The sequence below is a fragment of the Colias eurytheme genome, chromosome 8 (assembly GCF_061535395.1).
Source record: "Colias eurytheme isolate Ceu_HAF_F1 chromosome 8, ilColEury1 Martin Lab GWU primary, whole genome shotgun sequence".
In the NCBI taxonomy this organism is placed as follows: domain Eukaryota; kingdom Metazoa; phylum Arthropoda; class Insecta; order Lepidoptera; family Pieridae; genus Colias; species Colias eurytheme.
In genome coordinates this window covers 441,697-460,655 of record NC_142987.1, presented here as the reverse complement: position 1 = coordinate 460,655, position 18,959 = coordinate 441,697, and the positions used below count along the sequence as shown (strand labels likewise).

Genomic DNA, 18,959 nt, shown 5'->3' with positions numbered 1-18,959 from the left:
GAAAGTATCAATTATATAATTTCAATTATTATTAGTACTTTCGAGGACATCATTTTAGTGCTCAAATTATCAAAATAAAATGTTTTTAAATCACGATTTTATTCAAAACTTTACAAAATTGTTCATAGTTCGTCCTTATTGAAAGAAACTAAATGATCCTCTTTAATGAAATCAGAAGCCCTTTCGGCAATCATCATAACGGCTGCGTTTGTATTAACACTAGGAATTGTTGGCATTATACTTGCATCGGCTACCCGCAATCCACTTATACCTAAAACTCTCAATTTACTATCAACTACAGTATCTTTATCATTCTCGGCACCCATTTTAGCTGATCCTACTGGATGATACACATTGTATGTCACAGTTCTTGCCATGCATTCCCAGTATTCATCACTTCTGAATTCTAAACCATCACAATCTTCATAATAAATTCTTTGTAATTCCGCTCTTGCCGCTTTAAACGATTCAGTATTAACTATATTTGTAACTCGCTTCAAACTTTTAATAAACGTACTCATGTCTCTGTCATCACTAAAATATTTTGAATAAATTTTTGGATGATCTGTAGGAAGGTTTGAACGAAGCAATATTTTACCCTTAGAATGAGGCCTACAGAGTGCCACAAAAAATATGATCATTTCACTTTCCACGTTCATTTTTGCAAACTGTTTGCATATTTCATCATTAAACGACATTATCTTTCTGCACATTGGATAAACGTAACTTGTGTTAGGGACAAAATAATTATGATCAATTTGAACATCTGGTAACTGTTTGCCATCTGGCACAGATAGAAAAGCATTTATGTTGGGCTGATCATAATTTGTAGAGTGTGGACCAGTCTTGTCCAACAAATATTGAACAGCAGCTTTATACCAATATGTGTCATCCTTTTGTTTGGCTCCGGTATTTAATGTTACTGGTATAGGAATACGAACGTGATCTTGAAGATTTACACCAACTGGTAAATCTTGTACAACTTTTATTTGTAACTCTTCCAAGTGTAATTTAGATCCAATACCAGACAACATAAGTAACACTGGTGTATTAACAGATCCTGCGCTAACTATAACTTCTTTAGTTACATAGAATGTAGCCTTTTGTTCATTATGAAGGGAAACCCTTATGCCTATAGCTTTTCTATCTTCGAAAATGATTTGCTCGGCAAAAGCATTTTTAAGTATGTATAAATTTGAGCAATCTTTAATACTGTTAAGGAAGCTCGTGACAGTGCTCACTCGTCTACCCTTGTAATTACTACCACGGATTTTACCATATCCCATTTGAGTTGGTCCATTTATATCGTCCAGGTATTTTAATCCCATTTCTTTATAAGCAGCCATAAGTTTATCAACGATTTCAGTGTGCGTGAAATTCAACTGATCAATAATAAAATTTCCGCTCGTTCCATGATTTTTTCTTAACTGAGGATCGTTAAGTATGTATGGGTCGATAATTTTTTCACTTTTCTTAAAGTATTTTTGTATTGTGGGCCAATCCCAGCCATCGTTTGAATTAAGGTGCCAAGGTTCGTAATCTCCAGAGCTGCCTTTCATATGAAGCAGACCATTGATCGAGCCAGTGCCGCCTAACATTCTTCCACGTGGCCAAAAGGACGTTCCGTTTACTGATCCTCTGTTTGTACTTTCATCTTTTTCTGTGTAATACTGCCAAGCGTGAATACTATTATGAGTAGCACCAGAAAAATTGGGTATCTGAAAATACAAAAATAATTTGAAGCTTTGGAATTAATTCAAGTAAAATTGAACTTAACAATTTAAACTTACGACAGATTCTATAGGTGGATCGCCACCAGCTTCTATAAGCAGGACCTTCCAATGATCGACTTCGGTTAATCTGTTCGCAATTATAGAACCAGCTGTTCCAGAACCGACGATGATGAAGTCGAAAGAATCGCCATCTTAAATCAAAGCATTAATTAATAATAACAATAAATAATGATACATTTTGTTGTAATGGTTTTAAATTATCTAATGCTTACCCAATTTCAGACGAGATAATATAAATACATGTTTATTACACCTCTCCTACATAACCCTTAATTTATTCCTCTTTTGAATTTTAATCTAGTGTCTGGATATTTATATTAATTGTCAATTTTATGAGACTAGCTTCCGCCCACGACTTTGTACGTGCATCCCCGTTTTTCCCCGTTCCCGCAAGAACTTCGGGAAATCTTTTCTTAGCGGATGCCTACGTCCTAACATCTACCTGCATGCCAAATTTCAGCCCGATACGTGCAGTGGTTTAAGGCCGTGTACGCGGTCCGTGCGCTGTTTGGCTCAAATATGTGATTTTTCAAACCAGATTGTCCATCAACCACTTATCTTACAAACATATGAATTACAAATAATTTTAGGAAATTTTATTGTCTATGTAGTTAGTTAAGAGTTTTTTTCAATTAATACAGTATTTCTGAATACCATCAAGATAACTGAGCCGATGATTACTTGATTTCACTTTTAGTGTCAATTTCGAAGCTAAAAATATCTGAAATTGCTGACAGATCTAACACACAATTATTTTTAACTAACTGCAAAAATCCTTATTAAAATAGTTAGTTAAAAGATTTTTTTATTTTGGACTCCTAACTTACGAAATTAAAATCCGAACAATGTGAATTTTTTTAGAAATTATAGTCGACAAAATGATTATTTTCACCAAGATATTCGACTTTATTTAATATAATTTATACATATTGCAATAAAAGAATGTCTTACTTATAAGATAAAATTTAAAAAATCAACTAAGGTACCTCTATTATTTTTCTACAATTTTTTTTAAAGTACTATAAAACACTGCGCGCGACCCGATTTAAATCAGTCGGCAGCGAGCCTTTCCAGAGAGAGGACATGTTGCTCGGCGCTCTCCTGTGGACCTATGCTGTTCATAGTAAAAGGATAGCGCAAGCCGCGATCTATCGTAATAGATCGCGGAGTTTTTGACTTGCGTTAAATAGAATATGCGCTCTTAAGCTGTGCGTTGATAGATCACTATATCAGTCACCTTTGAGTTTTATAAATATGTATATAGATTTTGGATCTAAATGACACCATAGAATAGCACTACAATGAGAATGTAAATAAAAGAAGAGAAAGTCTTTTTAAAATAAATAAATTAAGTTGCTATTAAATAATACCTGCAACTCTGTCCAGGTGATCTTTAGGCCAGGGTTCCGATATCAAGCACTGTGCAGCAAGAAGATGGGTCAGCAAATTTGCGAAGGTGCTTCCAGCAGCGCCTTGCAGTAAGTCTGAACATTGGCTGGTACACGCCATGTTATCTATGTAAGGAAAATGAATCACCAAATGTTGCTAAGCGTAAATTTCGACAAGAACAAGAAACAAGAACAGCTCGAAAAATTCGGCAATTTTTTAACATTATTTTAGAGAGAAATCTCGAAATAAGTTTTTTATGAATTTAGTGACTGAATTTGAAATATTATTATGTATTATAGAGTAACATACACTAGAGAAATAGAAATAAATATAATCTAGACCAGTATCATTGGTAATACTAAATTAATTACAATTTATGTATATTTAAAAGAACCAATAATCACCTCACAGACCACAATATCAGCAAAAATTATTATAACAAACAAAATAATATTATCAATTAAATACAACATGGATTAAATAAACACATTTTATCTTATCACTTTGACACACTGATCTCGTATTAATTTATACATGAAATATTAATCAATACGACTGCTTTCCATGAATTGGAATTAAATACTAAATACTAAATTGTAAATTAGCATATTAGCTGTTCTTCTAATCTTCTATTGTGTATCTGTGAGTACAAGTACTTATTATAATATTGGTTTTATTATAAACTAGCGGTCCGCCCCGGCTTCGCCCGTGGTACATGTTTACGTTTTCTCTACATAAGAACCATCCTCGTACTTCAAGGAATATAATAAAAAAAGAATTATCGAAATCGGTTCAGCCGTTCTTGAGTTATGCGCTTACCAACACATTTTGCGATTCATTTTTATGTATAAGATCAGTCTTGCTGTAGGTACCAATTAATAAGCTCCGAAACAATCTTTTGTGAAAATTATTTCAAGCAAGATACATTATTTCCGAGTGCATATTTTATTTTTGTGTCATAGACAAAGCTAAAGCTAGTTTCAGAGAAATTCACATATCTCACACAGGTACACTTCAAATTTGGCACACATAAATCATTTTGCTCCATTGAGCACAGACTGCATTCATATCAATCTAATTAGACGTCTTGATTAATATCAGCCATATCTCATATGATTGCATCGACCCCGTACCATGATGTCTTAAAGCAGTATTATATCCAATGTGGAAATATGACAGAGCTATTTAGATCGCGTAGTGCCATCACTTTCCCACCATGGAAATAATATTGCTTTAAGACATCGTGGTAACCCCCTGTTATTGATAGGTAAGCGATCCAGAAGGTGAAGAGGTGGGACAGGAAATGACTGCTCCTTATAATAATTTGATGCCAATTTTTAATATTGAGCCGATCTCATAATATAGACGTACATATTGTTATGTGCCATCCTAAATTATTAATGACACCCATATCAATTTCTTCCTTTCAACTACATACAAGAAAATTTACTTCATTTCCAAAACGACACCTAATAACAAATCAATATCAAATCTAAGTATTTTTGTTTTAATATCATAGTAGGAATTAGTATATATCAGTCTGTATAATATTTACGTCTACAGATTACTGCCAAGTATTATCAAAATCCGTTCAGAGGTGTTCGCATGCGAAAGACTAACAAACGTACGGTCTACATCCAAATACCTACATTAATAGAAAGATGAAGATAGGCTAAATCATTTCACCGCTCTTGGAGTGCATTTTAGCCTAAATGCACTCCATAAGCGACAAATTCGTCTATCTAATTAGTAATAATTTTCGTATAATAGATAACTGAATCATGTCATCTTGCTTTGGCGCCTAATGTGTGTGTTATAGTCCTTTCCACCTAAGATGATTTCTGTGACACATCGATTTTTGACACGTATAGAGATGTCGGTTACTGAAATCGTATCAATTGTTTCCGATAATCGATAATATTCTACATGGAAATGAAATCGATTTGAATAAGAGTACCAAAATTAGTTTTTTCGGCATTTCGCCAACAATTAACTAAGGAAACTTAGCAAACAACAGCAACAAAAAGTCAACAATAACAATTAGTAACAATAACAGAATACCACGTAAAGTATCAATATAAAAATGCAACTTGTACCTATACAAGGCTGACGCACTCGTACAGACGATTGACTCGATTGACAAACGATCACAAGATGGGCGCCGATTATATGATTTTCCAACTCTATGATTTTTCAACGATCCATTTCATGTACAAGAATTGCGTAGGTATTATATTTTTGTGTTATTTTATTTTATTTTTCATTATATTAAACTAAACAATACTGTTTTTTATTTATAAGCTTACGATGTTTCATTTTTATATTTTTGGTAATAATGCCGCCATAAAATAAAAATATTATGCACTAAAATTATTTTGACTTTTTAAACATAAAATACGTAATTCGGAACACGATGAAGTGTCACAGGAATCATCCTAGGTGAAAAGGACTATAGTGTGCCCTTTTTGGTGATCGAATATTATGTTGGTTACCTATATATTAAAGCTTTTTACTTATTACTACATCCATATAATAAGTAAAAAGCTTTATATATAGGCATACATTTTCAATTATTACTACATCGATATAATATTTTATAATTATCACAAATGTAAAATTTAATCTAATTGAAACCGTTGAGGAAATAAAGCCTAATAGACCGGGAGATACTGACACAAAATTTCGAGTCATTTGTAACAGGATGGCGGTTCTACAGGGTTCTTAGTACGCAATGACAAAAAGAAAAATGATGGTGTGAACGCTGGTACCGGCGGCTTAGTCGCGTGGGCGTTAGTCGAACTCGTCGGAAAATAGCGAAAGTCAAACGATTTGTAACAGTATGGCACTTATTTTTCCTGGAAGTTTGAGGATCAAAGAATATAAATACAAAATTTCAAAGATCTAGGTGTTGGAAATCTTCACTTATATAAATTAATACTTAATTAATTTTTCAAGTATGACAGCACTTTTTCCCCCTACTAGAAGTATGGCAAATATAATAATGGTCACATTTTATCAAATACTTTCCAAAAATCCAAATGCAATACTGGTACAAAAAGTTTGGCGAAATAAAATTTTTTTGCAGATTTTCGGCGGTATGGCGACCATTTGGAATCGTCCGAAAAGTATGGCATGGCGATTTTCGTAAATGGCTGCACGACGATGGTTACCTGTGCAAAAGTTAGCCTGGTACAAATGGTTGAATAATTGTTTTATTTAAATCAACATATTCGCGTCGGTATGGCGGGCTGTAAGTCACACCGGAAAAGTATGGCATGACACTACCGCCTACTTCTTTTTTATGGGCTATCGGTAAATACTAAAATTTTTGTGTTACAAATCGTTTGACTTTCGCTATTTTTCCGACGAGTTCGGCTAACGCCCACGCGACTAAACCACCGATACCAGCGATCACACCATCATTTTTCTTTTTATCATTGCGTACTAAGACCCCTGTAGAACCGCCATCCTGTTACAAATGACTCGAAATTTTGTGTCAGTATCTCCCGGTCTATAACGTCTAAAATGTTCCAGTTGTTGTTTGAAAAATGATTGCCAGATACATTTATCAAAGATCTGCCAGAAAGACTTATTTATGTGCCAAAGTTTACAGCAGAACCAAGTGTTGTATGTGTAGCAGATGTTTACAACTATTTTCCGAAGTTTTTCTAGCGTCAACTTCGAGACAACAATTATATTGCTCTTTCAGGAAATGGAATGTAATTTATAATGTTATCTAAATAAAAATAATGCCGGATGATACAAAATTATTCCTAAATTTAAATGATTATGTGTACTTATGTTTTAAATGTTTAATACTTACCAATGTGATCAGAATAAGATTGTTATACAAGTATGTAATTTAGATTATGTAAATCGTTATCGTAAGCTCTCTCCGTAGGTATCCTGTTTAACTCTCCCTACTACTTCGATTATTTTTGTGTAGTGTCGCTGTTAGCCCGTGGGCTTCTACAGCCGGACTTAAATACTTGGTATTTTAATTAAAATCAATTTAACAAACATTCATTGTGGGATTAACCCCTTATTAAGGGATTACCCCTACTTAATAAATAATTAAGGGATAACCCCTACTTACATAAATTATTATAAATGCGAAAGTCTGTCCTGACTCCGTCTGTCTGTCTGTCTCTTCTTCACGCCTAAACAACTGAACCGATTTTGATGAAATTTGGTACGAAGATGGTTTAGACACCTGAGAAAGAATATGAGATAGTTCAGTGGCAGCGAAGAGATTAATTATTATCTTCGTCTTTTTAATATTAGCAGAGATAATTTGAATTTCAAACTTTTGTAGAAGACATTTTTTTAAGAAAATTTAAATACTGCACACGAAGCTGTATGGAATCGCAAAAACGATTGTATCCCCGCTCATAAATCATCTACTCGACAACACCAGAGAATGTTTCTGATTTTATGTGCAGTTAAATATAAAAAATTGTTTTAACACCATAAAAATAGATGATGGCACACTCAACTTTGTATTCGTATACAGTTAAATGTGAATTTCACTCTTGATAAAATAATAAATACCTAGACAGACCAATAAAAAGTCGCTGTGAATAAACATTTGTAATTTTGTGTAATGATTTTAAATGTACCAAAAATACAAAAAATGTAAATCAAATAAAGTCCGAAATATCTAGAACAATAATTATTAATTAGTAACTTAGTAGCCATTTATTATCTGTTTTCGAGGTCAGTTTGACAGCAAGCATGAAATATTCACGAAATATTATTATTATTATTGTCAAATAGACATTGACATTTGCGATGGACGAGTTGAAACCGCAGAAATTTCAACAGGTTTCATTTGAATTATATATTAGAAATAAATACCTAAGTTAAGAAGTAAATAATATCTACTGGTGATCAGTTAAATCATAAAAATGTTGGTAAAGAAAGTCTTCACCCTGGTCTTCCTGAGAAAAGACAGCGAGATTTTATTGGGTTTTAAAAAACGAGGTTTTGGTGTAAACAAGTGGAATGGTTTCGGCGGGAAACTGGAACCGAATGAATCCATCGTTGAAGCTGCAGCCCGGGAACTAAAAGAAGAATGCTGTGTCGATGTAAAAACTGGCGATTTGAAGAATATAGCTCATTTGGAATTTACATTCGAAGGGGAACCTACACTGATGGATGTGCGAGTTTTTTCTACTGATATTTTTCAAGGAATCCCTCAAGAAACTGACGAAATGCGTCCCAAATGGTTTCATTGTGACCAAGTACCATTCGACGATATGTGGCCAGATGACCGTATTTGGTTCCCATATATGTTAAGGGGAATATTATTTTATGGTAAATTCCATTACAAGGGCCTGGATACTATATTAAATTATAATATCGAAGAATTAGAATCTATGGAATTGTTTTATGATAGACATAAGTAAAAACCATGTTTTGATACTGCTTGATTTTTTGTGATAATAGAGATTATCTTTCATTGTTTAAGTGTTTGTTTGTCTCATACTATGTATGTTAGTTATTACGTTTATTTTATAATTTATGATGTTTTATTAGCACATGACAATATTGTGATTTAATCCATCAGGCCCCGGAATCACAGACACAATAGAAAATCTATTGTGTCGTGGCCCGATCAGGCCGCTCGGTGGTCAATGGGTTAAATATGAATAAAAAATATATTAAGAGATGTGTGTTTATTGATATACTTATTACCTACTAGCGGTCCGCCCCGGCTTCGCCCGTGGTACATGTTTACGTTTTCTCTACATAAGAACCATCCTCGTATTCAAGGAATATAATAAAAAAAGAATTATCGAAATCGGTTCAGCCGTTCTCGAGTTATGCGCTTACCAACACATTTGGCGATTCATTTTTATATATAAGAAGATTAAACAAACCACAGAGGCCTTTTAAATTTACACATCTCCAATTCCACCTTGAATCAAATCAATTGATGCATAATTTTTTTTACTTTCAAACTTTAAAATTCTATAGAGAAATTACACATTTTTCATGAAGACTATATTTGTTAATACACATACAAGATAATGATTAATAAAACCCAATCAAAATCAACCTTTTTATTAGCTTACTATCTTACAACTATTTTGCCACACAGTAGCTCCTTTGAAAGTGTTTCACATAAACAGAACTTATTCTATTTTGATATTATTTGTTTATAAAGTATCAAAAATCATAATCCTAATTTTTTTAATATTACATTATGGTTTACTTCAGGACTCACATTTTCGGAAATGTTTTTGTTTCACGTCATTAACTCAAACCATCTTATTTGAATTGCAATTTTTGTTTATGAAATAAATTTAATGGTAAGTATACATTATTATTTTAGTTGAGGCTTAATTACTACACAGAGAACTGATTACTCATAAATAAATTAGAATCAAAAATACATTGTTTATCATAAAAATATATACTGGCTGAATAAAGAACCTCCTCCTTTTTTTGAAGCCGGTTAAAAATTACAAAATTCAGTTTTCCACAAAGTTCCTTTTTAAATTTTAATGCACACACTTTAGAATGTCAATACGAAAGTCAGGTAATTACCTGACTTGTGTGGGCGAGTGAACATGTTGTAATCTGTTTTATAAAATTTGCGGTTATAAAATACAATATTGTTTGCTTACAACCTGTCTATCCCTCCATTGTAAACATCTCATTTCTTTTCACATCATATCCTTTTTTATTTAACACTGACATGCACAGCACAACACTGAATCACAGTCACTATTCTTCATCCTTATCATCAATCAGCGCTGTCCTCGCTAGGTTCCTAGCCAGCGCCAGCCTTAGAAGTTCAGCCTTGTCCCCAGTGAGTTGTGCAGAACGGAGTTCGAGGCACAGCATGATCTCGTACGTGTCTTCAGCGGATAGCACTGGTGTTTCCGTCTCGAGGAGCGGCAGACTGTCTAGGAGCAGCGTTTCCCAGAAACTGAAATTATTTATTTTGTTAGTAATATTAATAAGTGTTTTTTTTGACAAGGCCTATTGCATCAATGCTCTGAAGTTCGTTTTTAATTGAATTACTACAGATTTTTATAACAAACAGGGAAAGAAATCGCAATTATTTACATATAGAATTTTTTTTTTATTGGTAATAGGGAAGCGCTTGACCACAATCTCGCCTGATGTTAAGCTGAGATGTGGTCTAAGATGGAACGCGCTTCCCTAGAAGGTACCTGTTCACTCTACGCTTGAAGACCCCCATATTGTACTCGTCGGGGAACACAGACTCAGGAAGCATGTTCCAGTCCCTCGCGGTTCGGATAAAGAATGTGGAACCGAACCGCTTAGTCCGGGTACATGGAACGTCCACCATATGGCGATGCCTAGAGTCTGTGCGCCTCGACGATCGATAGAAGAACGGGGATGGCGGAACGAGATCGTGCAGTTCCGCAGCGCACTCTCCAAAGTGTATCCGATAGAAGACCGATAAGCTGGCCACTCTGCGGCGGTGACCGAGGCTCTGGAGCTTTTTGCCTACTAGGTCATCGTCGTTTATGAGCCTCTTGGCACGCCTCTCTATATATATATAATATCTGGTATATCATGTGTTAATTGTAATACTTACTAGTCAGGAACAATCTTGGAAGTCATCAAAGAGACCAGTAACTTTGCAGCTTTCTTGAACTCCCTGCCTTTGTACAGTCTGTGAAAGTCGCAGTATTTACCTGAAAAACAACAAAAAATTATGAACATCTGATTTTTACTCCCTCAAAAACAGAGCATTACCTATGTTCTTCTCGTAGGATATTTCGTCAAGTTACCTGCGGTTCACATAACAAGCAGTCAAAATAGCACCCACTTGATTCGTCCGGCCTGCAGTTGCACTGCAGTTATGCCACACCCCGGACACTCCATACAAAATTATCGTTTTGACAGTCACACTGTAGAGACTGCAAATGTGTGTGTTAACGCTTTATGGTTGGCACATTTTTGACTAGCGTAAAAAAAAATTCGTGTTTTTCTTCGATGAAATACATCCGTAAACAGCACAATATCTAACCATTTTCTACGAAAAACGATAATCACAAATCCAAAATAATAAAATTACTTTAAGTCAATTTGATTAATGTTGTCAATCTTCGTTGCGTATCGTCCCTGTAGAAAAATATGGACCATTTTTAGACTGATCGTGCGGGTTGAGGTAAGTGTTTAATTTTGGCGGGAGGCGGAGAGTGTCCGTTCTGTAGCGTTTAGCTACTATTATGTATTCTGTGCTGCAGTTATGCATCTGCCTTGACACTAAGTGGCGTGTCAACACCACGCACACGTCTCCAATATCACGTAACCATCAGCTGATCAGTCTATATTATCTATACTAATATTATAAAGCTGAAGAGTTTGTTTGAACGCACTAATCTCGGGAACTACTGGTCCGATTTGAAAAATTCTTTCGGTGTTAGATAGCCCATTTATCGAGGAAGGCTATAGCACAATATACAGATATAACCAGTAGGGAAACTTCATACAACATTTTTGAAATGGTTCACATACACAAGAAAGCGTGTTTACGAGAATCGTAAGGGTATTATGACAATTGACAGATATAAGAATACCCTTAGACACGCTTGCTTGTGTGCGTGAGCCAATTCGAACGTTTTGTATGAAGTTTCCCTACTGTATGTATGTATGTATAGGCTATAAATCATCCGCTCACCCAGCAGCAGCAGCGCGCCGTCCACCAGCAGCGCGGCGCCGGCGGCGGGCAGCAGGTCGGCGCGCGCCCCGCCGCAGTAGCGCCGCAGCGCGCTGTGCGCGGCGCGCCGGCACAGCGCGGGGGCGCGCGCTCGGGAGCCCCACGCGAGCGCGCCGCCCACCAGCCCCGCGCACAGCCGCCGGGTTGACATACACCCGCATACCGTTTGCACTGCAACGTTCCCACCGAATAGAATATTCCCAGCGAATAGAATAATATACTGGATCCATTTTCAACTGAACATGGCAGACGAAATTTGAAACTTTTTTTTTTAATTTGATGCCAAACGGCATCATGTTTTTGAAAAATAACACCAAAGATCAATGGTTTTAAAAAAATCACACATATCAACAAAGGCTGACGCACTCGTACAGACGATTGACTCGATTGACAAACGATCACAAGATGGGCTCCAACATTTCCAACTCTATGATTCTTCAACGATCCATTTCATGTACACGAATTGCGTAGGTATTATATTTTTGTGTTATTTTATTTTATTTTTCATTATATTAAAATAAACAATACTGTTTTTGTTTTATAAGCTTAAGATATTTCATTTTTATATTTTTGGTAATAATGCCGCCATAAAATAAAAATATTATGCACTAAAATTATTTTGGCTTTTTAAACATAAAATACGTAATTCGGAACACTATGAAGTGTCACAGGAATCATCATAGGTGAAAAGGACTATAGTGTTAAATGTAATTGTGTTTATAATCAAAGTGGTAAATGGTTTGGTAATGTTTATTAGCAGACGAATGCGATTAAATAATGATATTAAAATGTATTTATGTAGAATCACTTTGCAATTGACAGATACATCTGATGACAGAGCTTACATTGTTTCTACTTTTGACCACCATGAGCGCTGCGATAGATTATGTTACCCCCACCTAATACTTCGCACCCAGCAAATACACATAAATTAACATTTTAAAATAACAAACTAAACGTGTATTTGACCAATATCAAAAAAAAATTACAACCAAAAAGTGACTTACCAACTTCATTCAACCCATATTTATTTGCCTCCGCAATAATCCTCATGGCTTTCGCCTCTGAATCCAGCGGGATCCTCTCAAGCAGCAGCTCGGCTCGCTTCAGACCTTCTGGCGGACACGTCGCCAGGTACGATAGCCCCACCGACCAGAGGGACTTGTGTTCCATCATGAGCGAACCATATTCGAGGATGAGACTATCTCGCAGCCGGGCTGTAACACTGAAATTTAGAAATGTATTATATAAAAAAAAATGGTTGTTTGTTAAGTAGGTTTACGATCAAGATGTTTACGTGATAACATAATGCAGTGGCAGCGCTCGAGATGAGACGGGAGATCGGTCCGTCTCTCTCTCGTTATACCTGCGATCGCGCTCGTGAGGTTTTGGTGTGACACAAGTTTCTGAACATGTCACCCGACTAAAACGATTTTAAAAACGTTATCACGTTAAAAATAATCACAATTAAATAATTATGTACAAAACATCCTCAAATTTGATTATATAAAAGGGTAAAATGAACTGCATATTTGACATTTGTTCAATTGTCAAATGTAAAATTTTGTAAACCAAGCTTGCGAAAATAAAGAATCATAAATTATAAGCAAAAAAAACTTATATCACCACTGAACATTTTTGGTATAGAAATCAAATGATAAACTACCCACCGAAAAAAAATATTTTCATGGCCTTCACACATAAGCGTTTAACTACCCACAATTAACATTTTAAAATCTCAGCGTCCGCGTCGCCCCGGAATGGTTACGAATCTACTGCATGTTAGCATAATTAGGAAAATAAATGAAAAATGTACATTCACAAAGCTGTGAATGCCATAGAGCACTAAATATCAATTTTAACAATAACTTACTCAACTTGATGCTTATCCACGATCTGCAGCTTGCCGCAGTGGTAGAGCATGTCTGTGAGGTGAGTGACGAACCAGCCGTTGTCTGATATTTGTTGTATTTCGTGTATGACCTGAAAGAGATATGGTTATGTAGTTTTAACTATTAAAAAAATGGTTGTCTGTAAAGTCGGTTTACGATCGAGATGTTTACGTGATAACGTCTTATTGGTGCTCTCTCGAGCGCTGCGCTTGAGATAAGACGGGAGATCGGTCCGTCTCTCTCTCGTTATACCTGCGATCGCGCTCGTGAGGTTTTGGTGTGACACAAGTTTCTGAACATGTCACCCGACTAAAACGATTTTAAAAATAAAAACGTTATCACGTTAAAAACTCAATATTATGTCTTCCTCTTCTTCTTCTCTTAATTGATCAATATTATTTTAACCATGGAGTAGATGTTTGATGTTTTCTGTAACATCCAAACATCAGGGTTGTTGTTATTGTCTAAATCTTGCATTCTCCTATTTTATTTATTTGTTGAAAGCTACATTTTTACTTAATATCATTGTTGGAATATCAAAGTTTGTAGAAATTGATAATTTTGTTACTCTTTCACACAATAACCAATTAAGCGATTTTGATGATACTTGGCAATGATGTAGCTTACCACATTAACACATAAGCTATAGAAATCCCTGATTTTGCGAATAAAACCGCGCGACTCATATATGTCAGAGCAAGCAAAGGAGCAGATGGGCCACCTGATGTTAAGTGGTCACCACCGCCCATAAACACTTGTAACACTAGAAGTGTTACAGGTGCTTTGCCGGCCTTTTATGGACAAATAAGCTCTTTTCTTGAAGGCCCCAATGTCGTAGTTGTCCGGGAACACCGCAGGTGGCAAAATGTTATATTATTATTGCATATAGTGTAAAAAACCCACCTGATGCAAATCACCTTCCAGCACAGCCTGCACCATAACATCCAAATGTGTCCGTGTGGTAGTCGCTAGGCCTGCGCACGCGGACGCAGCGCTCGAGAGCTCCCGACGCTTCGCCCACGGGGTCGTGAATAGAATCCAACCGCCGATCACGTCAAACCATGAAGAATATTTGGCGCGGACCGTTTCGAACGCATTGTAGTCGCCAATCATTATCTACAAGATTTAACACATATTATCTATACTAATATTATAAAGCTGAAGAGTTTGTTTGTTTGTTTGTTTGAATGCGCTAATCTCGGGAACTACTGGTCCGATTTGAAAAATTCTTTCGGTGTTAGATAGCCCATTTATCGAGGAAGGTTATAGGCTATATATCATCACGCTACGACCAACAGGAGTGAAGCCACGGGGCTGAAACCGCGCGGAGCAGCTAGTGTAGTATAATATGTGTACATTTATAAGAACAATAATTTTTCTACTGACATCTATAATAGTAGGGGAGCCCAAGAGGGGATTTTGGGATTTACTCGAGCGCGTCAGATTACTATAAGGGACGGTACCTTAGCTATTCATTAGTACCTCTAGTCAATATGAGCAGTTATGGTTGGTGGGTGCGCTCAGGGGCCCCGCTGGAAAATTTGAATAATCCATAATTTCCTAAGGTTGAGCTCGAATCGTCAGATTAGCGAAATGGGGACTTCTTATATTGTAATTAACCCCCCCATATATTAATCTGACGCGCTCGAATAATATTACTTAAATTTTTTACCCTTTCTTCATAGCGATTAAATCGCCACTTAAATCGTCAGATTAACGTATACTTTTTTTCAGTGACGTCCTGGAGCATGCAAATATCAATATCAAACGCGCTTGAGTATTTCCAAGCCAATTTTTTTCTTTTTTAAATTAAAAAAAATCAAAAAACCCTTCCCCACCGCTAAAAGTGAAAACATTATAGGACCTTTTTTTCTCGCTATGGTCTAATCTACCAATTCTAATAGGTTCCCGTGACGCTCGAGTAAATCCACATTTAGCATCCTGGGCTCCCCTACTATAATAAATAAATAAATAAATAAATATCAAAGGACAATATTACACAAATCGACCTAGTCCCACAGTAAGCTCAATTAAGGCTTGTGTTGTGGGTACTAGACGACGATAAATATAATAATTTATAAATACATATATAGATAACACCCAGACCCAAGAAAAAAAATAATCAAGTTCATCACGCAAATATTTGCCCTGACCGGGGATCGAACCCGGGACCGTCGGCTCAATAGGCAGTTACTTTGCCACTGCGCCAACCGCGTCGTCGATCTATGGAAGTCAGATCAAAATGTTGAGATTAGGCTGGTTGCAGAGCTTGACCGACCATCAGTGCGTACGTCAGTTGCGCTTGTCATATGTATGGAAATTCATAAAACCGTTCATAGCTAGACCGACCATACGCACGCGTATTGTCATACGTATTAGTGTCATATTATTGTTTAGTCATACACATTGTTGATGCGTATCGTCAGGACCGATGGTACACACTGACGGTCGGTGAAGCTCTGCAACCGGCCTAATAATATAAAAAATAAATCATGTTTAAAATCCGTTAATTTCTAAAAACGAAAATACCTTCAAAATAAGTTCCAGTTGTGGTTGTTGTGCCAAAACTCGACTGGTCAGTTTTGACCGACACTCCGCCTGCCAATGCTTCCATGTTATTGTGAACTCTCCACTTGATATCCCACTATAAACCTACAATGTGAACAAATATTATTTTAAAAACGTGCAAATATTTTAATTTTTGTTTATTGCTAAAAGAATTATTAATTAAAAATAGATTTTTTCTCATCAAACCCCAAATATTTCATAGAATACATTCACACTGTTATCAACTAGGCAACTAAGTTTCCTTAAGCATTTTGCCATTTTTGCAAAAAAAAATTAAAATTTAAAATGTATTGATACTTTCAAAGATAACCCTACCTTACCAATAACATAAAAAAATACTTACACTATACATAGGCATGGTCCTCAATGAATTATCAAGTAACTTAAATTCATTACTATCCGAATTTGAGTGAAGCTTAAGTAGTGCTCTTGCGACATCTATTCTTCCTTGAATAACCATTCCCATCACTGTGTCCCAATACTCAGGATTATCTTCCGAACCTCGTTCACAAGCCTCCAACATAACAGCAGCACTCTGCTCATGACACGGAAAGTGGAATCTGACCCACTCCAATATGAACGGCAGAACAACCTCCCCCGGTATGACATCTATATACAGTATCTCGCATAAATGCCAAACACACTCAATTGAATAGATTATAGTTATGAATGTATGAAGATTCTTGATTTCGACACCGTCTGTTTCCTTTTTTGCGGCTTCTTGCAAGCTCTCCAGGCATACTCGCAGTATAGAACGATACAAACGAGACAATCTCACTAACTCAACTGGATTATCCGACGTCTTTGCCGCTTCAGCTGCTTCTTGCACGGACAGGAATGCTCCATTCGCTTCGTTCACAAATTTGCGGAAAATAGGCGTAAAAAGAAAAATTTCTTGTCGTATGTCTAAAATTTTGTCATCACATGCATCAGATGTTTTGCCGGCTTTTTGCGCGCGCGGGTATATACCAAACTTATTCCCGCGTCTCCAAGCACACGCGACATTTTTCTCGAAACATTTGTCTGGCAGTATCTAGAAAATAAATGGAATTTCATGTTAGTTTCAAAAAAAGGTAAATAAAATACATAACCTTAATAATCTGTTACTTACAAATGTTTTGACGCGTTTTGATTTTTCATTCTCTAATGAATCAGGAGAAGGGTCTGAAAACCTAGACATTTCCATTTTGTCTGTTCTTCTGTACTAGCAAACTTTAATAATTACGTATTTAGAATTTTTTAAAAAACAGTAAATATCACAAAACAGTATGGAATAATGAATTAAAACGGTTGCTATTTTCTAAATGCCATCACGTCTTGCTGTATGTACATCTGTCATCTGTGATCTGTCAAAACCGTCTGTACCACAGAGCAAGTAATATAGTAGTCTGTACTCTGCGGTACTCTGTAATCCACAGAACCACTTATTACAGCTGTGTCATACAAAATAAGCCGCATATAGTATATATTACAATAGTGTAGAGCGCGTGTATTGCACAAATTGCTTAATTGAGCCAAACTTGAGCAGATTCTTGAATTTTTATTACAGCTCACAGCTTAGATCATTAAAGCGTCTTATTCACGGTCCATCCCCGACGTACGTCAGCTCAAGGCCGCCCTGCTGGATGTATCCTACATTAATTTATAAAGTAATATAATGGTAGACTATACAGAATCTCACAGAGTTTTAAATTGTATTCGTAGTTCGAATTGGATAAGTTATAGAAACTAGTAAATTATCTCGTCGATTATTTTCGATCTAGAAACAATTACTTAACTATGTTATTTACATAATTATACCACAATATACTATAAATTTACTTATTATTATTAATAATTACACTTTAAAGCTCGCTCATTCAAGCTGCAAGCAACTTGACGTGCCACAGAACCACAGATTAGGGATGATCGATATTCGAAAAACATCGATGTTGACATCGATGTCATAATCGAAAGCCCGACATCGATATTCGATATTTATCGAAAACTGAACATCGATGTTGGATATCATCGATGATTTATGCAATAATAACTGACAAAAAAATAAAACACAGTGTAAAAGTTCGGAATTTATTAAGAAAGAGATCAAATGATTACATATTCCAATATTTTTTATCAATTGACTGCAGGAAGAGTAATTTTGATAAAGAAGAACCTTTTAATCTATTTCTTTGTTGATAAAAGGAACGACCGGTGCGCCCTGAATGAATGAATACGCGTTCAAAGTTCAAAATAAACTTGATTTGTGTTGTGGATGCGTTCATAAAAGACATATTTTGTTTCGTAACTTCGTAAGTTGCATTGGTCGTGTCGTGCGTGAGGCCGTGAGTTAACATCGATGACAGATGCCGTTAACATCGATGTTACGATATTTTTCGTATAGCAATATCGATGTTAAAACAGCGATGTTTTTGCTTTCAACATCGATGATCATCGAACATCGATGTTCATCGAGCATCCCTACCACAGATAAAGATAATGATAGACAACAACTATTGTTTTAAGATTGTTTTAGACTAATTTTTTATTACATTTAATGACCCCTGTTGGTATTCATATGCGTGTATTTTATATTTCACGTTATTTAAAGAATTAAATATTATTTTATTTGAG

At 35.7% G+C, this 18,959-nt stretch overlaps 4 protein-coding genes across 5 annotated transcripts in view; 2 read left to right on the top strand and 2 right to left on the bottom strand.

Annotated features, from left to right (window-relative positions):
• lqf (epsin homolog lqf) overlaps positions 1–18,959 on the top strand; it is an 84,941-nt gene that overhangs the window by 40,661 nt on the left and 25,321 nt on the right. The window lies entirely within an intron of this gene.
• LOC149906228 (ecdysone oxidase-like) lies at positions 81–5,632 on the bottom strand. 2 transcript variants are annotated; one of them, XM_090104923.1, is made up of 4 exons: positions 5,279–5,632; positions 3,164–3,307; positions 1,791–1,924; positions 81–1,718 (listed from the first exon to the last, which is right to left on the bottom strand). In XM_090104923.1, exons 2-4 carry the CDS (start codon positions 3,300–3,302, stop codon positions 123–125), a joined length of 1,869 nt encoding a protein of 622 aa, XP_089961049.1. In that variant the 5' UTR covers positions 3,303–3,307; positions 5,279–5,632; the 3' UTR covers positions 81–122. The 2 variants fall into 2 exon arrangements, with proteins under 2 accessions (XP_089961049.1, XP_089961050.1); XM_090104924.1 differs by lacking the exon at positions 5,279–5,632 and adding an exon at positions 4,055–4,138.
• On the top strand, positions 7,978–8,748 carry LOC149906227 (oxidized purine nucleoside triphosphate hydrolase-like). Its single transcript, XM_090104851.1, has one exon. The coding sequence runs from the start codon at positions 8,090–8,092 to the stop codon at positions 8,588–8,590; it is 501 nt and encodes a 166-aa protein (XP_089960977.1). The 5' UTR covers positions 7,978–8,089; the 3' UTR covers positions 8,591–8,748.
• Positions 9,233–17,662, bottom strand: Nup75 (nuclear pore complex protein Nup75). The gene is made up of 9 exons (XM_090104230.1): positions 17,458–17,662; positions 16,690–17,379; positions 16,308–16,430; positions 14,682–14,894; positions 13,760–13,869; positions 12,894–13,111; positions 11,848–12,057; positions 10,759–10,858; positions 9,233–10,119 (listed from the first exon to the last, which is right to left on the bottom strand). Exons 1-9 carry the CDS (start codon positions 17,530–17,532, stop codon positions 9,915–9,917), a joined length of 1,944 nt encoding a protein of 647 aa, XP_089960356.1. The 5' UTR covers positions 17,533–17,662; the 3' UTR covers positions 9,233–9,914.